At 39.0% G+C, this 14587-nt stretch overlaps 2 protein-coding genes across 13 annotated transcripts in view; both read left to right on the forward strand.

The window, feature by feature from the left end:
* KLHL5 (kelch like family member 5) overlaps nt 1-4060 on the forward strand; it is a 57940-nt gene extending 53880 nt beyond the window's left edge. For all 8 annotated transcript variants that reach the window (XM_061471170.1, XM_061471161.1, XM_061471122.1 and 5 more), the window contains 2 exons: nt 280-451; nt 2542-4060. In XM_061471170.1, the coding sequence (XP_061327154.1) occupies nt 280-451; nt 2542-2598 (229 nt within the window). In that variant the 3' untranslated portion in view covers nt 2599-4060. The remainder of the gene's footprint in view (nt 1-279; nt 452-2541) is intronic.
* A 172-nt stretch (nt 4061-4232) lies between these two features.
* Nucleotides 4233-14587, forward strand: part of WDR19 (WD repeat domain 19) — a 43764-nt gene continuing 33409 nt past the window's right edge. Inside the window, exons 1-7 of one of the 5 annotated variants that reach the window (XR_009746543.1) lie at nt 4233-4281; nt 5762-5853; nt 5939-6004; nt 8834-8959; nt 11757-11872; nt 12464-12579; nt 13576-13656. Coding sequence is in view for 4 of the 5 variants with exons in the window: in XM_061471037.1 (XP_061327021.1) it covers nt 4276-4281; nt 5762-5853; nt 5939-6004; nt 8834-8959; nt 11757-11872; nt 12464-12579; nt 13576-13656 (603 nt within the window). In the remaining variant the exon portion in view is untranslated. Of the gene's footprint in view, nt 4282-5761; nt 5854-5938; nt 6005-8833; nt 8960-11756; nt 11873-12463; nt 12580-13575; nt 13657-14587 lie in introns of those variants that run through there. The other 4 variants (XM_061471037.1, XM_061471029.1, XM_061471046.1 and 1 more) reach the window with 4 other exon arrangements.

A 14587-nucleotide genomic window follows, 5' to 3' on the forward strand; every position in this document is an offset into this window, starting at 1 on the left:
ACAAGAAGAAATATAGTAAAAACAGTTGTACATATATATATATATTATTATATGGAAAGCAGCAAGAAGCAGATACCTGGCTAGTACTGATTGTGTTACCAGATGACTAAAGAAACATTTTCAAAGAGAGTATTTGGGGAAAAAGTCTTTTGAAATTAACACCCAGATCTGTGCTGTCCTAATACCTGCTTTCTACTACCTTGAGAGCATCAATTCCAGTGTGCTTTTTCTAATGAATTTTGGCAACAGTTTTAGAGCATAACACAAACTATCTTTTAGGTATGATCCAAAAACAGATGCATGGACTGCTGTGGCCTCTATGAGCATTAGCAGAGATGCAGTGGGAGTATGTCTCCTTGGTGACAAGTTGTATGCTGTTGGAGGATATGATGGTCAAACATACCTTAATACAGTGGAGTCTTACGATCCCCAGACAAATGAATGGACACAGGTATAGCTTCTGATCAGACTGTACACTACTGTTTATCCTGTTTTTTCAAGCGTGCCTCTTTTTACAAGGAGAATTCAAACACTCCTAAGAAGCATTTTCTTAAACTAGTCTGGTTTAAGTCTTTTTTTATTTTATTTTGTCTACCATCCCAAAGTTGTTTATCTTGAAGAGACATTTGCCAGCTTCTAATAAACTGTTCTTCTTTATTTGGCAAGAGTATAGCTATTTTCTTTGACAATCTCAGCTACTGTTAATAAAATGTATTGACATATTCCCCAAACTGTCTTAAACAGTTCTGTTTGCATGATTTCCTATTCTGAAGATAAATTATGAGCATAGATTAGTTTTAGCTCTAATGTGTCTCTCAGCAAGTTTATCGATTTCTTCAAGCTTTTGGTCATCTTTTCATAAATAGTCCCTTCCAGATGTGAATGCCATGCACAATGTGGGCAACTTTCAGGAAGCCTTTTCCCATTTCTCTTTACTCAGCTCAAAAAAAAAAAAATAAAAAATCTTCAATTCATGACCAGAAACCATTACAGTCAATTCAAATCTTGGTTACTTTTTTATCGTTCAAGGAACATGCAGCTCTGCGGGAAGAGTGCACACATGGACATCCTGGGCAAGCTATCCTTTGTCATCTACTGCCATTTGAGATATGCTAAAGCATCTACATCCAAAGAAGCTGTCAGACAGGGCACAGAGTCTATGAGAGACGAAGGCCCTTTTGCAGTTCAGTTGCAGGCCAGGCTGAATGTCCAAGCTCATCTAGATTAGCATTAGACACCAGTGTGTAGGCAGCTGAATTCTATCCTGAATATGCTATTGCAATAGCCCCAAACTGCAAATTCAAAAAATGAGCTTAACTGTTTTATATCATCATCTTTGTAACACAGAAAACAAAGTTGTCTGTTTCCCCTCACTTCATACTGCAGCAAGATCTTAAAACATAACTCATCTAGGAGGCTCATCTGAGCTTGGGACCTTCAGTAGCAGTACTCAAGAAAACCCGTGGCATTATTTGTCCTGCTAAAGGGAAAAAAAGTGTACCAGATGAGAGAAACAGTGCTTCTCACCATTGCATCTAAATGAATCTCACATGATGTCTGGGTGGTGACCGTTTGTATGTACCTTTGTAGCCTTAGCCTTGACCCTCCCTATCTCACTGAATCCTGTGATCCCAGTATATAAGACAGTTTTGAACCCTTCCTAGAGGGATTTGGAAGTGCCTGTGTACCTTCTCTCTTATTATGTTAGCAGTCTGCCACTGCTTCATCCACACACAACTCAAAAGAGTGAAATTTTCTCAGCTGAAGTTTGTCAGAGCCACAGACTGCTCATCATAAATCTGTTGTTCCTGAGAGGGGGGGGGGGGGGAAGAAATAGAGGAGTTGGCATAAACACCCTTTTTGCCTTCAGGGTAGTATCCGTAGCACTTTGTGCTATTCACACACACACACGCAGGGTACTATGGAGTTTTAAAGGAAAAGTTAATGTGACTTGCTGCACTTTCCAAGTCCAACAGAATCACAGCAGAAAAAGGTCTTATCAGAAGTAACTTCTGTTTACAAAAGAAGAGAGACTGAGAAAAATTATTCTGATTTCAAGAACTTATAACAGGATTTTATCAAATACTCAAGTACAAACGCAAGGTTGCCCCTGTCATGTTTGGTGTTTTCCGATTGAGAGAAAAATGCAGTTTTGCCAGCCATTGCTCAGTTGTCAGTCTGTAACTCAGGTGTCCAGTTTGTACCATAACAAAGGATTCTTTTTCCTGTAATACCAAGTAACCGAAATTATCAAAAAGAATTGTTTGATATTTTTGGGATTTGCTATTGCTTTTAAAGTGCTGCACTATATCACATGAAATATCTTCACCTTTTCTGTGGGTTTCTATCCAAGTTTTGGACCAATTTGCCATGATTCTTTTAAGTTACATTAACAGAGTGTGGGTGATACTGTCACTGCTGCAGCTACACAACTGTTACTGTGTTAACTGTTACTGTGATTCTGTGAAAATACTGTCAGGTGTAGTGAATAAAAAAGCTTGCTACATTTATCTCATGGATTATTTGGTTTTTTGCTTGCAGGTTGCACCATTGTGCTTAGGAAGAGCTGGAGCATGTGTTGTGACCGTAAAACTGTAAATTTTCTCTATGAAGGTGACGTTCTCGTCAAGCAAACCACCAGTGCACCAATAAACAAACAAAAGGTGCAGGATATCTACCACAGCAAAATGTTTGATCTCAAGCTAACATGTACATGTTGTTCTTACGGACCAATATTAAGCACTTTTTAAAAAAATCGTTTTTGTTACCCATATGTTACAAGGATTCTATTTGTAAGCAAATCAGCTGCAACCAGACAGTTGCCAGCAGAAGACTTCTGTTTAGGAAGTGCTGAGAAATGAGTGAACTCATTAGTGAACTCACTATAGTAATCAAATGTTACAGATCCAGGGCCTGGATCCCCCAAACATGCAAAGGAATGATGCTAGAAATGGATACACTTCCACTGATATAATTGAGTCTGTCTCTGGGTGGAACAAGTTACAGGATTGGACCTTGTGTATTTTGGTTATGTTTGGCTGTAGGTATGTGAGCAATTACAATGCAGGCTGACAAACCAATGCAAACCATTATAAATACAGGCATAATGCCTGCCTTGGAGATGAAGTTATGTATTTGGTGAATCTTTTGCACTTTTGTAATCATTCCTAGTTTAGCAAACTTTTTATTTAACCAAAGCCTTATTTTAAATATTGTTTTATTATGCTAACAGAAATCTGCTATTTAATACTTTCTGCCAGATTTTTGCCATGCAGTGTATTTTTTGATTTTTCAGAGGTTTTACGTGAGATGCAGAACATTGTACCTTCTTCTTTACTTTGATTCTTATATTTACTTTGCCATTTTTAAGGAAAAATCTATAACCATGAGTTATTGGAAGAATTCTGAAGTGTGATTAGAAGTTAACCAATTTAATATTTGCACTTTGGTATCTTTGAAGCATTCCGTTACATCCAGACTAATTACATTTTTACATGAGGCTTTGCACTAATTTGAGAAGTATAATTTTGTAAGATGAAAGAATTGTCTATCTTTCCAGTAAGGTTACTTTAAAATGTAAAGGGCCCAATCCTGCAAGGTGCTTACCTCCCACTATTGAAGCATGTTCTGCATCTTACAGGAGAGCTATACGTGCCTCGCAGGATTGTATCAGATCAGTTACCTTAGTTAACAGTAATCTATTTTTAATTTTTCAGGTATTTTATAGTTTGCCTTTGTTGAGCCCTAATTTGTTACACAGGATTGCTTTGAACAGTCTGAATGTTCTCAGAGAGTCTTTTCGTATTTGCTTTTCTGTGCCTTGTCCCTTACGTTTCCGAAGCAGTAGGTTAATACGTGTGACAAGGGGAGGATGTGAGCTCATTGAATGTTTTTCAGAAGTTTGAAGTGTCCAATACCCAAAGTCTTTGTACATTTATAATTTTAAATGTGTTAATGCTCTCGGTGAACTATTTATTGTTTTAAAAGAAATTACTAAGCCGTGAACCTTTGTGATGAACCCTGCACTGTTTGCAACTGAATACAGCTGAACTTAACGGCGGCCTGCCTGGCTTTGCGCCTGCCTGGCTTTGCGCCTGCCCTGGGTGCCAGCGCCCAGCGGCGCACGGCCCGAGCACCGCTCCGCACGGCGGCGGACAGTGCCCATTGGCTGCGGGCCGTCTCCGGGCGACTGTGACGCCTAAGGGCGGGTGGGTGGGGTCTGGCTCGGAGACTGGCGCATGCGCAGGAGGCGCTGCGCAGCGAGCGGTGGGCGCGATGAAGGTGAGCCCCTTGGGCCGCTAGTAAGCGAGGGGTAGGGTCGCTGCAGGGGAGCCTCGGCTCGGGGGAAGAGGGGAGCCGAGAGCGGCGAGGTGAAGGCGGGCGGGGCCGTGGTTTTAGCTCCGCACTGGGCGATCTGGGTCGGGGCGTCGAGCGCGGCCCGCCGCGGGCGGGTGATGCTTGCTGACTGCATAGGGAGGAGCGCGGCGGGAGCCTGCCCGCTCGTGCCGGCCTCTGTGCAGCGGGACACTAACGCGGCGGACCGGGCTTCCTCAGGGCTGGCAAAGGCCACTCCTACCGCCCGTCCGGCCCCTGGATCCCGGGAACAGGCCGCGGGAGAGGCAGCCTCCGGCCCGGCTGCCCCTCACTGCCACGGGTGTCCGAAGCCATTACCGCCGGGTGTCGGGTCTCCTGCTGTGCCCTAATGGTGGCCCTGGCGAGGAACCCTCCTTGGGCAGCAGTTAAACAGGACGAGGCAAGCAGGAGAGTTTCTTACTCACACCCCTCGGGGGAGTTAGTTTATACGATCCTGTCCACTAAGCATGAAGAGCTGCAGCTTGCCTGCACTGCTATCATGATTTTCTTTATTGTTGGCTTATTACAGATTTTATTAATTTTTTTTTTCAAAATCAAACATAATCGTCAGATGTTCTTTGTGCTTGTGCGTGTGGTGCTCATAGCTTTACACTTCTTGTGAGTAAAATGCAAATTTAGTGCGAAGAATGCCTCTGTTTATGTGCACCCAAAAGGATGGGAACATTTGGCAGAGACTCAGGTAAGCCTGCCGCGTGTTTGGTGGACACCAGGTGTTGGGGTTTATCTGGTGACATGAGAGGGAAAAAGTCATGATAGCAAGCCGTGAAGTGAAACAAAGTTGTGGGCTCTATCTTACACCCAAGTTATAGAAAAATCTGTGCAGGCAGCATGAAAGAAAGTTGAGAAACTATTGGTTGAAAGTCAGAATCTTTATGATCGAATGGGTTTGAGATCTTAGCTTGTAAGACACAAGAATTCAGTGTAACAGAATAGTTATGTATCTTTTAAGGAGTCCATGTTGAGCTTGCAGTGGTTTGCACACTGAGGATGCTTTCTGGTCCCAGGCTTTTCCATGAAATTTAGAGAACTTAACATTCTGGTCTTTGGACAGGAAGGGAGAGTCTGATGTTTCTGGAGGTTTTTTTATGACTGTAGGAGAAAGAAAAAAAAATACTAGTTGTGGTAGAGTCTCAGTAGTTCTCAATGCAGACTAGACCCAGCACTAGAAATCTTGGGTTTCCAGCACAAACCAAAAGATTTTTACTTGGAATTTTGCTACTTTGGTGCATTACAGCCACCTGGAAGTTGCGTTGTGTTTGGGTTTTTGTTGTGGGTTTGTGTTTTTTTTTTCCTGTCACAGTACTCAGAGTTGCTAACACGCTAGGAACTACTGTTATAGGCTTACGTTTGTAAGATGTGTAATTTCCCTCTTCTTTTTGTCTCCCAGCAAGTATTCAGCCTATCAGAAAAAGCTTGGTCTGGTTCCCCTGTGCAGTTTGCTTGGCAGAAAACTTTGGGAACTTTCCTTGCTTTAACAGGGTAAGGTTACAAATATTTATTGCATTTCTCCATAGAAATCACTGATGAAGAAAGGGAATTATTCTCTATGTTTACCTTTTTTTAGAGGTGATAATGCTGTGAAAATTTTTGATCGCCATGGTCAGAAGAGAAATGAAATCAGCTTACCAGGGTAGGTGCTGAGATGGGTTTAAATTATTTTCTTTATTGTTTTCTTTAACAATGCTTCTCTTCTGGTGAGATGTTTGTACAATGTAATAACTTTTTGGAAGAGCTATTATCTGTGGTGAACACCCCTGGAAAAGAAGACAAATTGATGAGCATGTATGGAGTCAAAGGCAGGAAAAGCTGAATTTATAGTAAGCTATCAAGGATAGTCAGAAAAACATATTCTTATACCCAAAGCACTCCTTATTAGTAATAAACTCAGTCTACTTCATTAAAATGTGAGAAAAAGATCCATCATACTAAGAAAGAACATAATGAGGTTGTAAACAATACCTCCATGTCATGCTGATAGCAACTGCATTCTTGCTGCTGTTGGTTTTCTAGTTATTTGTTATGACAGCCTCACTGAGGAAAGATATCCTCTTGGTTTAGTGCTTTTGCTTATGTCACTGGCATAATGTATACTGTATATTGGCAATTTTGCTCTAGATCCAGACTGTACTTCTGAAGTGAATCTCAGCTGTTCTTCCTGTTTATCATACTTTGGCTCACAACAGAGAGTGGTGTTGGGAGTGTATGAACTAGATTTCTTTCAGGTGAAATTTAAAAGTCATGTTCTTTGAAAGATGCAGCCTAGCTGCTACCAATCAGTCCATAGAAGCAGGCTAGGTATGGCCCGGAGGAAACCTCCCTGAGTGCTAACACTGTGACATCCGGTCATCATACCATTTTGCTATATAAATCTACTTTTATTGGCACCATTACTACCTGATGTAGCAATAGTTTCATTTGTGTACTCATTTCTTTCTAGTGTTTTACCTGCTCTTAGATTAAATCTTTGTGCAAATTCTTGATTTTTTTTTTTTATTTTATTTTATTTTATTTCAAACAACCTGATACCTTTTGGTTAAGGTGGAGCCCTTACTCATGGCAAAACTCCCACTAAGGCTTTAAATCTGAAGTCTCTAATCTAGAAGTCTGACTTTTGTTTCCAGAATGTCGCTTACATATTTCTGTATCATTGGTAGATACAAGCCAGAATCGCGTAGCTCCCCAAGACCTCTCTAGAAATCCAGTTTTTGCAGTTCATGGTAGTTGCCACCTTGCAGGAAACCAAGAGACACAGTTATTATTAATATTGTCTTTACCAGACTTGCTTGTAGCTCCTGCATCGTCTTGCTGTTCTGGTTAGGAGCTATTCATAATGTGGGCTGGCTATGTCAGTGTATTTTGCTTGGTAACACAGCCCATTTAGTTCTTCACTGTATCTTACACAAGGTATGATAAATGCTGTTTCTCTCTAGCAAACTGACAGATATGAGCAAAGCTGTATAGAGTAAGTAGGTGAACTCCGAGAAGAGCTTGTGTTGGACTGAGGATCCTCTACTACCATGTGAGTTGGTGAGGAAGGGGAGGTCTACCTTACTGCTAGACCCTTATGGCACTACCTTATTGATGGACAGGATGACCCTTGCCTTCAGGGAAACATATAACATCTAAACCAGTTTTACAATAATGTTGCATTCTCATGGCAAGGCAGAGAACTTGTATAATAAACACATATACAAAAGCTTATTGAACTAATTAACATCTGCTTATGGTAATTTGAATAACACTGACTTTTTGAGGCCCACCAGCAAATCTTCTGCCTAGATTAGGTCATTCTTTTGTATTCTTATTTCCAGCCTCTCTCATTCTCTAATTATTACTATTAGAATAAAATTCAATTTTTGCAATATACAGTTTAAAGAAATAGATGTGCTTATATGGTTTTTCCCCTCAGGCCAAACTTTGCTTCTTTATTTGTTGGTTAACTGTTAACCAACTGCAGTTTTTAACTGCTGGGTCTCTCCTTATGTAAGAATGGAGTTCAGAATGTCAAATATTCTCTGCTATACTAGTTGATATTATAAGCATCTTCTTACTGTCATGTTGATAGAATTTGTTTTCTTTACTGTTTAGCAATCTGGTTTTCCCTATTCTTTTATTCTTCTTTTTTTTTTTTTTTTTGTATTTTTGTCCTTGTTATTCCTGCTCTTGATGTTCTGATTGCCTGTGCAGTATTCATTTTGGAAATACACCATACTAAGTCTCTAGAGTACCGCTGAGATTTTGAAAAGATAGGAGAAACTGGAACTGAAGGCGTACTGGATTAGTTTACAGCAATGTATGTTTCAGTAGGACTCTTCTGAAGTTGCTTTCATTAGGGGTTTTCATTTGAGTGGTAATGAGAGTGACATTTTTCACAGAGATAAGCAAGTTAATAGGTTAAAAAGTTATCTAGAGAGGAGTGGTGTCAGATGGCATAGGTTCTTATACTGCTGTGTATGGTGCTTTTAATATTTGTTGTAAACAGCACTGTTTCCAATTAACTAGAGACTTGTGGATAAGTCTGCCCTCCTCTTTATTCTGGTAACTATTTGCAAGTAGAGGTTTTTCCTATTTCTGCATGAGTTTCTTGTCCAAGTTCATTGTGCTTTTTGAACTGTGACAGAAATAATCCCAACAACTGAATAGCCTCTAACAAAATAGAACCTTACAAGAGATTTTCACTGTTTCTTGAAAACCAAGGTGGCAGTATTTCAAGTACTAGACTGTGGGCAGCAGTGTCTTTTCTGTGGCCTTCCTTTTGGCCCCTGTCATTTCAATGGCATTTGAGTAAGGATGTGGTTGCTATAAAAGTACACTTTGCAGATAAATCTGCAATCTGTCATGGGTTTGCTTGGGAGGCAAATGGAAGGACAGGCACTTCAGCTGAATAATTCTAGCTATTTCTATGAACTTACAAACATATTTTAACATCATTAGTGAAAGTTATTTGTTTTTTCTTCAGTAACTGTGTTGCTATGGACTGGGACAAAGATGGAGATACTTTAGCAATAATCGCAGACAAATCTAGTGCCATATTTCTGTGGGATGCAAACACAAACAAAACAAGCCAAGTAGACAGTGGAATGAGGTAAGATTTTATTTTTAAGGTATGTATTTGAAGACTTGGATCACTGAGGCTTGTTGAAGTGGAGGATGTATTGTAGAAATCATCTTCTTATTGGAGTCCTCGTAACACATATATTGTTAAACTAATATGCTACAGTTCATTGCTGAATTCTTTCTCATATGATTTGCTGGTTTTGCAGTGTTTGTGGTGGATAGGGGTTTGGGTCTGGTAGAGGTTTTGTTTCTTTTTTAATCATCAGCAGTGCTGAAGTACTGAGGGAGCTTCTCTTCACTGTTTCCACTGTTCTTTCAATGTGGAAGCAACAAGGATGGGTATATTTTTTGTATATTTGCACTGGTTACATTTTCTCCAAAGTATTCACACAAGTAAAATGGAGCTTTAAAGTAAGGGAAGTGATTTTAGCAGTGCTAGGTTTTTTTTGCCCTTGGATTTATGAGGTGGCTAAAATGATATTCAAAAAATAGACTGATTTAGGATGGGAGGAAATACCGTAGGTGGTCTTACTGTAAGGTTCAAATCCCTACCTTTCTGAATTTGGCCCCAGGCTTAAAACTGTTCCAAAACTTACATAACAATCAAGCACTGGGTTAAGAAATAAGCTGGGTTTAACAATTAATTAAACTTTTCATTTCTTTGAATCTATTCCACTAAACTATTGCATTCCACGTTAACATTCTGCCTGTAGGAAATTAATGTCTTGTGTTTGTTAGGACACTCACCTGAGTAGGGAAACAGCTAATTTTGAATGCTGCTTCTATTTTATTTACATGAGTCGAAACAAGCATTCCTTCTGATTTAACCCTTCATTTTGAAATTTCCTTTGCGTGTATTTTTGGCAGAGTTTTGGTGCTGGGTTTTTTGTTTGCTTTTTTTGTTTTGTTGTTGTTGGGTTTTTGAGGGGTGGTAGTCAAAGATACTAAAATTGCAGTGTTTTATGTATTAGATAAAGAAAAACCCTAATTGCAGATGGGAAATTTTGGGGGGTGGAGGGATGTATGATGATTTCTATGAGGGTGGGTTTGGGGTTTTTTTTCTGGTTTTAGGTTGAAAACTCCATGTCTGGAATATGGAACTATTCCATATTTCCATTAACAGTTACACGTGTGCTTTTTAAAGTTTATTTGAAATACTGGGTATTTGATTATGGGATATTTCTGTATGTTACAGCTTGGTATCCTGTATGTGTATGTTGAAACTGAATTTGAACTGTACTGAAACAAAAAATAACTTCTATACAAGTTATTCCACTCCTGAAAAAGTAAAAGAATTGACACTTTGCACAAAATACAGGGACTTACCAGCCTATACATGATTTAATTGAGCTGTTTTGAAGATTGTTGGTAGAATTTTGAGTCGCATGTTAGAAAACAGTTTCAAAACGAGCAAATGAGTGCACATACAAATGAGGTATTTAAAGTGATTATTTCTTTCTACTGTCTAATGAATTTTATGTAGCATTATATGTATATCTTGTTCAGGTATTTGTGGATTATTCATTAGTCATTACATATTTGTTAATGTTTATTAGTTACTACATTATCAACAACGCTCTTTATTAGCACAGATGTAATGATTATTGTTGATAATTTTGTGGTGAAATACATCAACTTTGGCAATTTTTTGTTTTCCCAAGTAGGGGGTTGGGGGTATTTTTTTAATAAATCAGTTTTAAACTACAGCTATTAATATAATGAAAGCAATTTATGAAGATGTATATATCAGTTTTATTGTGTGAAGGAACACATCTCTTCATGTGTGAACAAATATTTCGTGGGGAAGAGTAACTTGCAAGTATGCAAGCAAAAAAGAGCATAGAAGGTACTTACCAGAATGGAGTATGCAGCTACTGCAGTTCCTTCATGATCTTTCTGTAAATTGTTTATTGGAGGCAATCCTGCTAATACAGGATTATATATAAAATATAATCCTCCTAAAACAGGAGTATATATCAACTGAAGTGTCTAATCCTTTTGTCACAGTGTTATTGCTGAAGCAGAGTAAGCATAAGCACTAAGATACATAAATGGTGTGATAATCAGGTGTCCTCTTCTTTTTAAAATTAGAAAAGCACAAACAAAACCCCTCACCCACAAACCTAATATATACTGGAGGTCTTTTCACGTGTCAGTTAATATCTGAAATTTGTTTCAAATTGCTATTGCATGCTTACAGTAAGTTTAAAAAGATGGGAGAGTCATCAGTGGAAATAACTGCACTAATTAGAAAATTCTGAATAAAATTGTTTTCCTCAAGAGGCTTTTTTTAAAAACATGATGTATAGTATCCTTAAGTATACCCTTAAGTATACTGCAGATAGGCCTTGCTGTATCTGAAACTCAAAGTTCTGAAAGTTAAAATGCCTCTTTCTGACTCTATTACATTGACTAGAACTAGACCTGTTCACTTGGAGTTGGCTGAATCCATAGGATTATTGAAGTACAAAAAAAATACTGCTGAAAGTGGAAAATTTCACGTACCTTCATGGTATCTCTGTGTGGTTTATAAGAACTGTATATGTGGCCAAATTACCCGAGATTCCATTCAAGACTATTAATGTTTGCAGGCGCATTTCCATTTGTACAAGTCTTACTACATTACTTCATATAACTTGTTGCTACTTTCACTATTTTGTGTGCACTTAAATAATTCTAATACTTGTAGAGAACATTTGCTAAATTTAAAATTTCTCTTACTCTGTGTGATTTCATAAACATCAAGCCAAATATGCAGATGTTTTTATACGCAGGTACATGAAAGGACTCTTTACTATAGAAAGTAATTTTTTTCTTTCTTTTAGGGATGCAATGTCTTTCTTACTATGGTCTCGAGTTGGAACTTTACTTGCTGTTGGAACCTCAAAGGGAAACTTACTTATATATAACAGACAGACTTCTCGCAAGATTTCTGTTCTTGGTATGTGCTGGCTTGAAATCAAGCTTATGTATGCGAAAGTGAAATTTTACTAATATACTTAGATTCCTTTTTAGTTCTGTGTATGAACATGCAAGTCACAAATGTATTCATATTCAACTTGCACCTTCTGTTCTGTTGTAATTACCTGAATATTTTTATAGTGTAGTAAGGTAAAAATATATTACATGCACCTGATACTGCCTCATAGGAAACCTGTGTTATCTTTCTTTGAAAGAATTTGCTTGGCTGTTCTTGTTGCCAAATTAGTTTTCCTTACCTGCTTAGAGTACCTCTGGACAGAAAGATTAAGGATATAGCACAGTCCCCAAATTTACTGCAAGAAAATGGAAGAACAAGGGCTGTGCAAGTTCCTATAAGGTCAAAAGACTTACATCTGGGAGTAGAGGATTTAAAAAAAAACCAAAAACAACCAAAAAACCAAAAACAACCCTCTCAAATTTGGAATTGCTCCTATAAGTTGTTTTGCATTCAGACAATCTGTGTTTGGGTGGCCAAATAGAGGATATTTCCATCCCAGCTTTTCTTTATGGTTGTGTTCATTTGTGTTGCATAGGTTTCTTTCTTTTCCAGGTAAGCATACTAAGCGGATTACTTGTGGTTGCTGGAGTACTGAAAACCTTCTGGCTTTAGGCGGTGAAGACAAAATAATTACTATAAGCAATCAGGAAGGGGATACTATAAGACAGGTAATATTTATAAAACCCATTTGATTTTAAGGCATACATTAATACTCATGGTTACTGAGAAAGCTGGGACCAATGGGAGCTTATGCCTTTTCAATACTCCTACTTTCAAGGACAAGAAGCCTTTGGGAAACCTCATGCAGGATGAAGGCATACCTAAACATCTGAGCCTCTGTATTATGCAGCTTGATTTATGATATTAGCATCTCTGCAATTCTACTGTGGTCTTGCCTAACCACACTTCTCTCATCCCCGATGTTGTTCTGTTTTACAAGAGGATCCTATGAATGCAGTCTTAAGTTGACTACTGCAGTAGCAGCGCTGGACAGCTCTCACATGACTTAGCATAGAATCAGCTAGGTTGTATAAGACCTTCAAGATCATCAAGTCTAACCATTCCCCAGCACTGCCAAGGCTGCAACTAAATCATGCCACTTATGGCCTCGTCTGTAAAGTTTGTGAACACTTCCAGGGCTGGTGACTCCACCTGTTCCAGTGCTTGACCACCCTTTTCAGAAGAAACTGGTCTTAATCTCCAGTCTAAACCTCCCCTGGCACAGCTTGAGGCTGTTTCCTCTTGTCCTAACACTTACTACCTGGGAGAAGAGACCAGCCGTCTCCTGGCTTCATCCTCCTTTCAGGCAGTTGTAGAGAACGATGAAGTCCCCCCTGAGCCTTCTCCAGATCAAAATCTGCCAGGTCCCTCATCTGTTCCTCATAAGACTTGCGCTCCAGGCCCTTCACTGGCTCCGTTGCCCTTCTCTGGACCCACTCCAGCACCTCAGTGTCTTTCTTGCAGTGAGGGGCCCAGAACTCATAATAGCGTGTCATTATGATCCAAATGGAAGTTGTATTTTCTCCAACTTTTTTCTTAGTTTTGATACTAAATGCTCTATCCTTAACACTAGAATGAACAGAATGCAGAAATAATGCAGGTATTTGTCATGAATATTTGCTACTTTAACTGTTGATTTCTCAACCTGAACTTCTTTCTTGCAGACCTCAGTGAGCTCAGATCCCAGTGATATGCAGTTCTCAGTTATGAAGACTGATGAAAGAGTATCAACCAGGGAAAGCACAGTAAGAAGTCAATACAAAATACTGCTAAAAGTGTTCGTCTGATGTTTCAGGGTTTCTGCTGACAACCAGTATGAGCCAGGAAGTAGTTTGTGCCTCCTTTATTTAAAATCTGGTGTTGGAAGATTTTTTTTTTTACCCAAAAGCTTTCCTTTAAAGTAAAGCCATACACCTTTGTTCATTAAGGTATGTTCATGAAAAGTGCAGTGGTTAGCAATATGACAGGTAACAAGGCAGTTTTGTAGTCCTTGATCAGAGTAAACATTACTTAGCAGCAACTAAAAACATGGGTGTGTTATCAGCATTGTTCTCAGACTAAAGTTGAAAACACAGCACTGCACCAGCTACTAAGAAGGAGAAAAATAGTTACTACAGCTGAACCCAGGACAGGTAGTTAACATAATAGATGGAGATGTGTGCAGGGACTTAAATAAATACATACAATATAAATACAGAACAGTATATGAAACGTGGCAGGTGAAAATGGAGCAGGACTGTCAAAATTGCAGAGATGCCTTTCAGAGGGCTGATTTTCAGCTGCCAGTTTTGGAAACAGAACACTGCTTTCTAGTGTTTCATCTCATCATCAATTAGACTAGAAGCCTCGATGGCAGTCTTCTAGTGTGAGTGTTTTCCTGCCTATGCCTAAATGGCTAGTTTTATTGTCTCCATCATCCTTCTTGGATGATTCAAAGTCCATCAGGTTGGTCAGTGGTGAAGTACAGAAAAATGGGGTCATGATAACTGTTAGCAGAGCATGTTATTAAATGAAACAGTGAAGTACCAAGACAAAACAGAAAATCCATGGATAGAAAGGTGGTACTGTGTTAGAATTTGTCCAGATCTGTGTACTTATGCAACGTATTAAATTCTCGCAGAATCCATGGAGTATAGGTGTCAAAACCCCAATTTTTTTCCCATGTTTACTTTGACA

This window comes from Pezoporus flaviventris, unplaced genomic scaffold (assembly GCF_033815535.1).
Source record: "Pezoporus flaviventris isolate CSIRO_AGI_PZ_B2104156 unplaced genomic scaffold, CSIRO_AGI_Pfla_v1 ptg000002l, whole genome shotgun sequence".
NCBI lineage: Eukaryota > Metazoa > Chordata > Aves > Psittaciformes > Psittacidae > Pezoporus > Pezoporus flaviventris.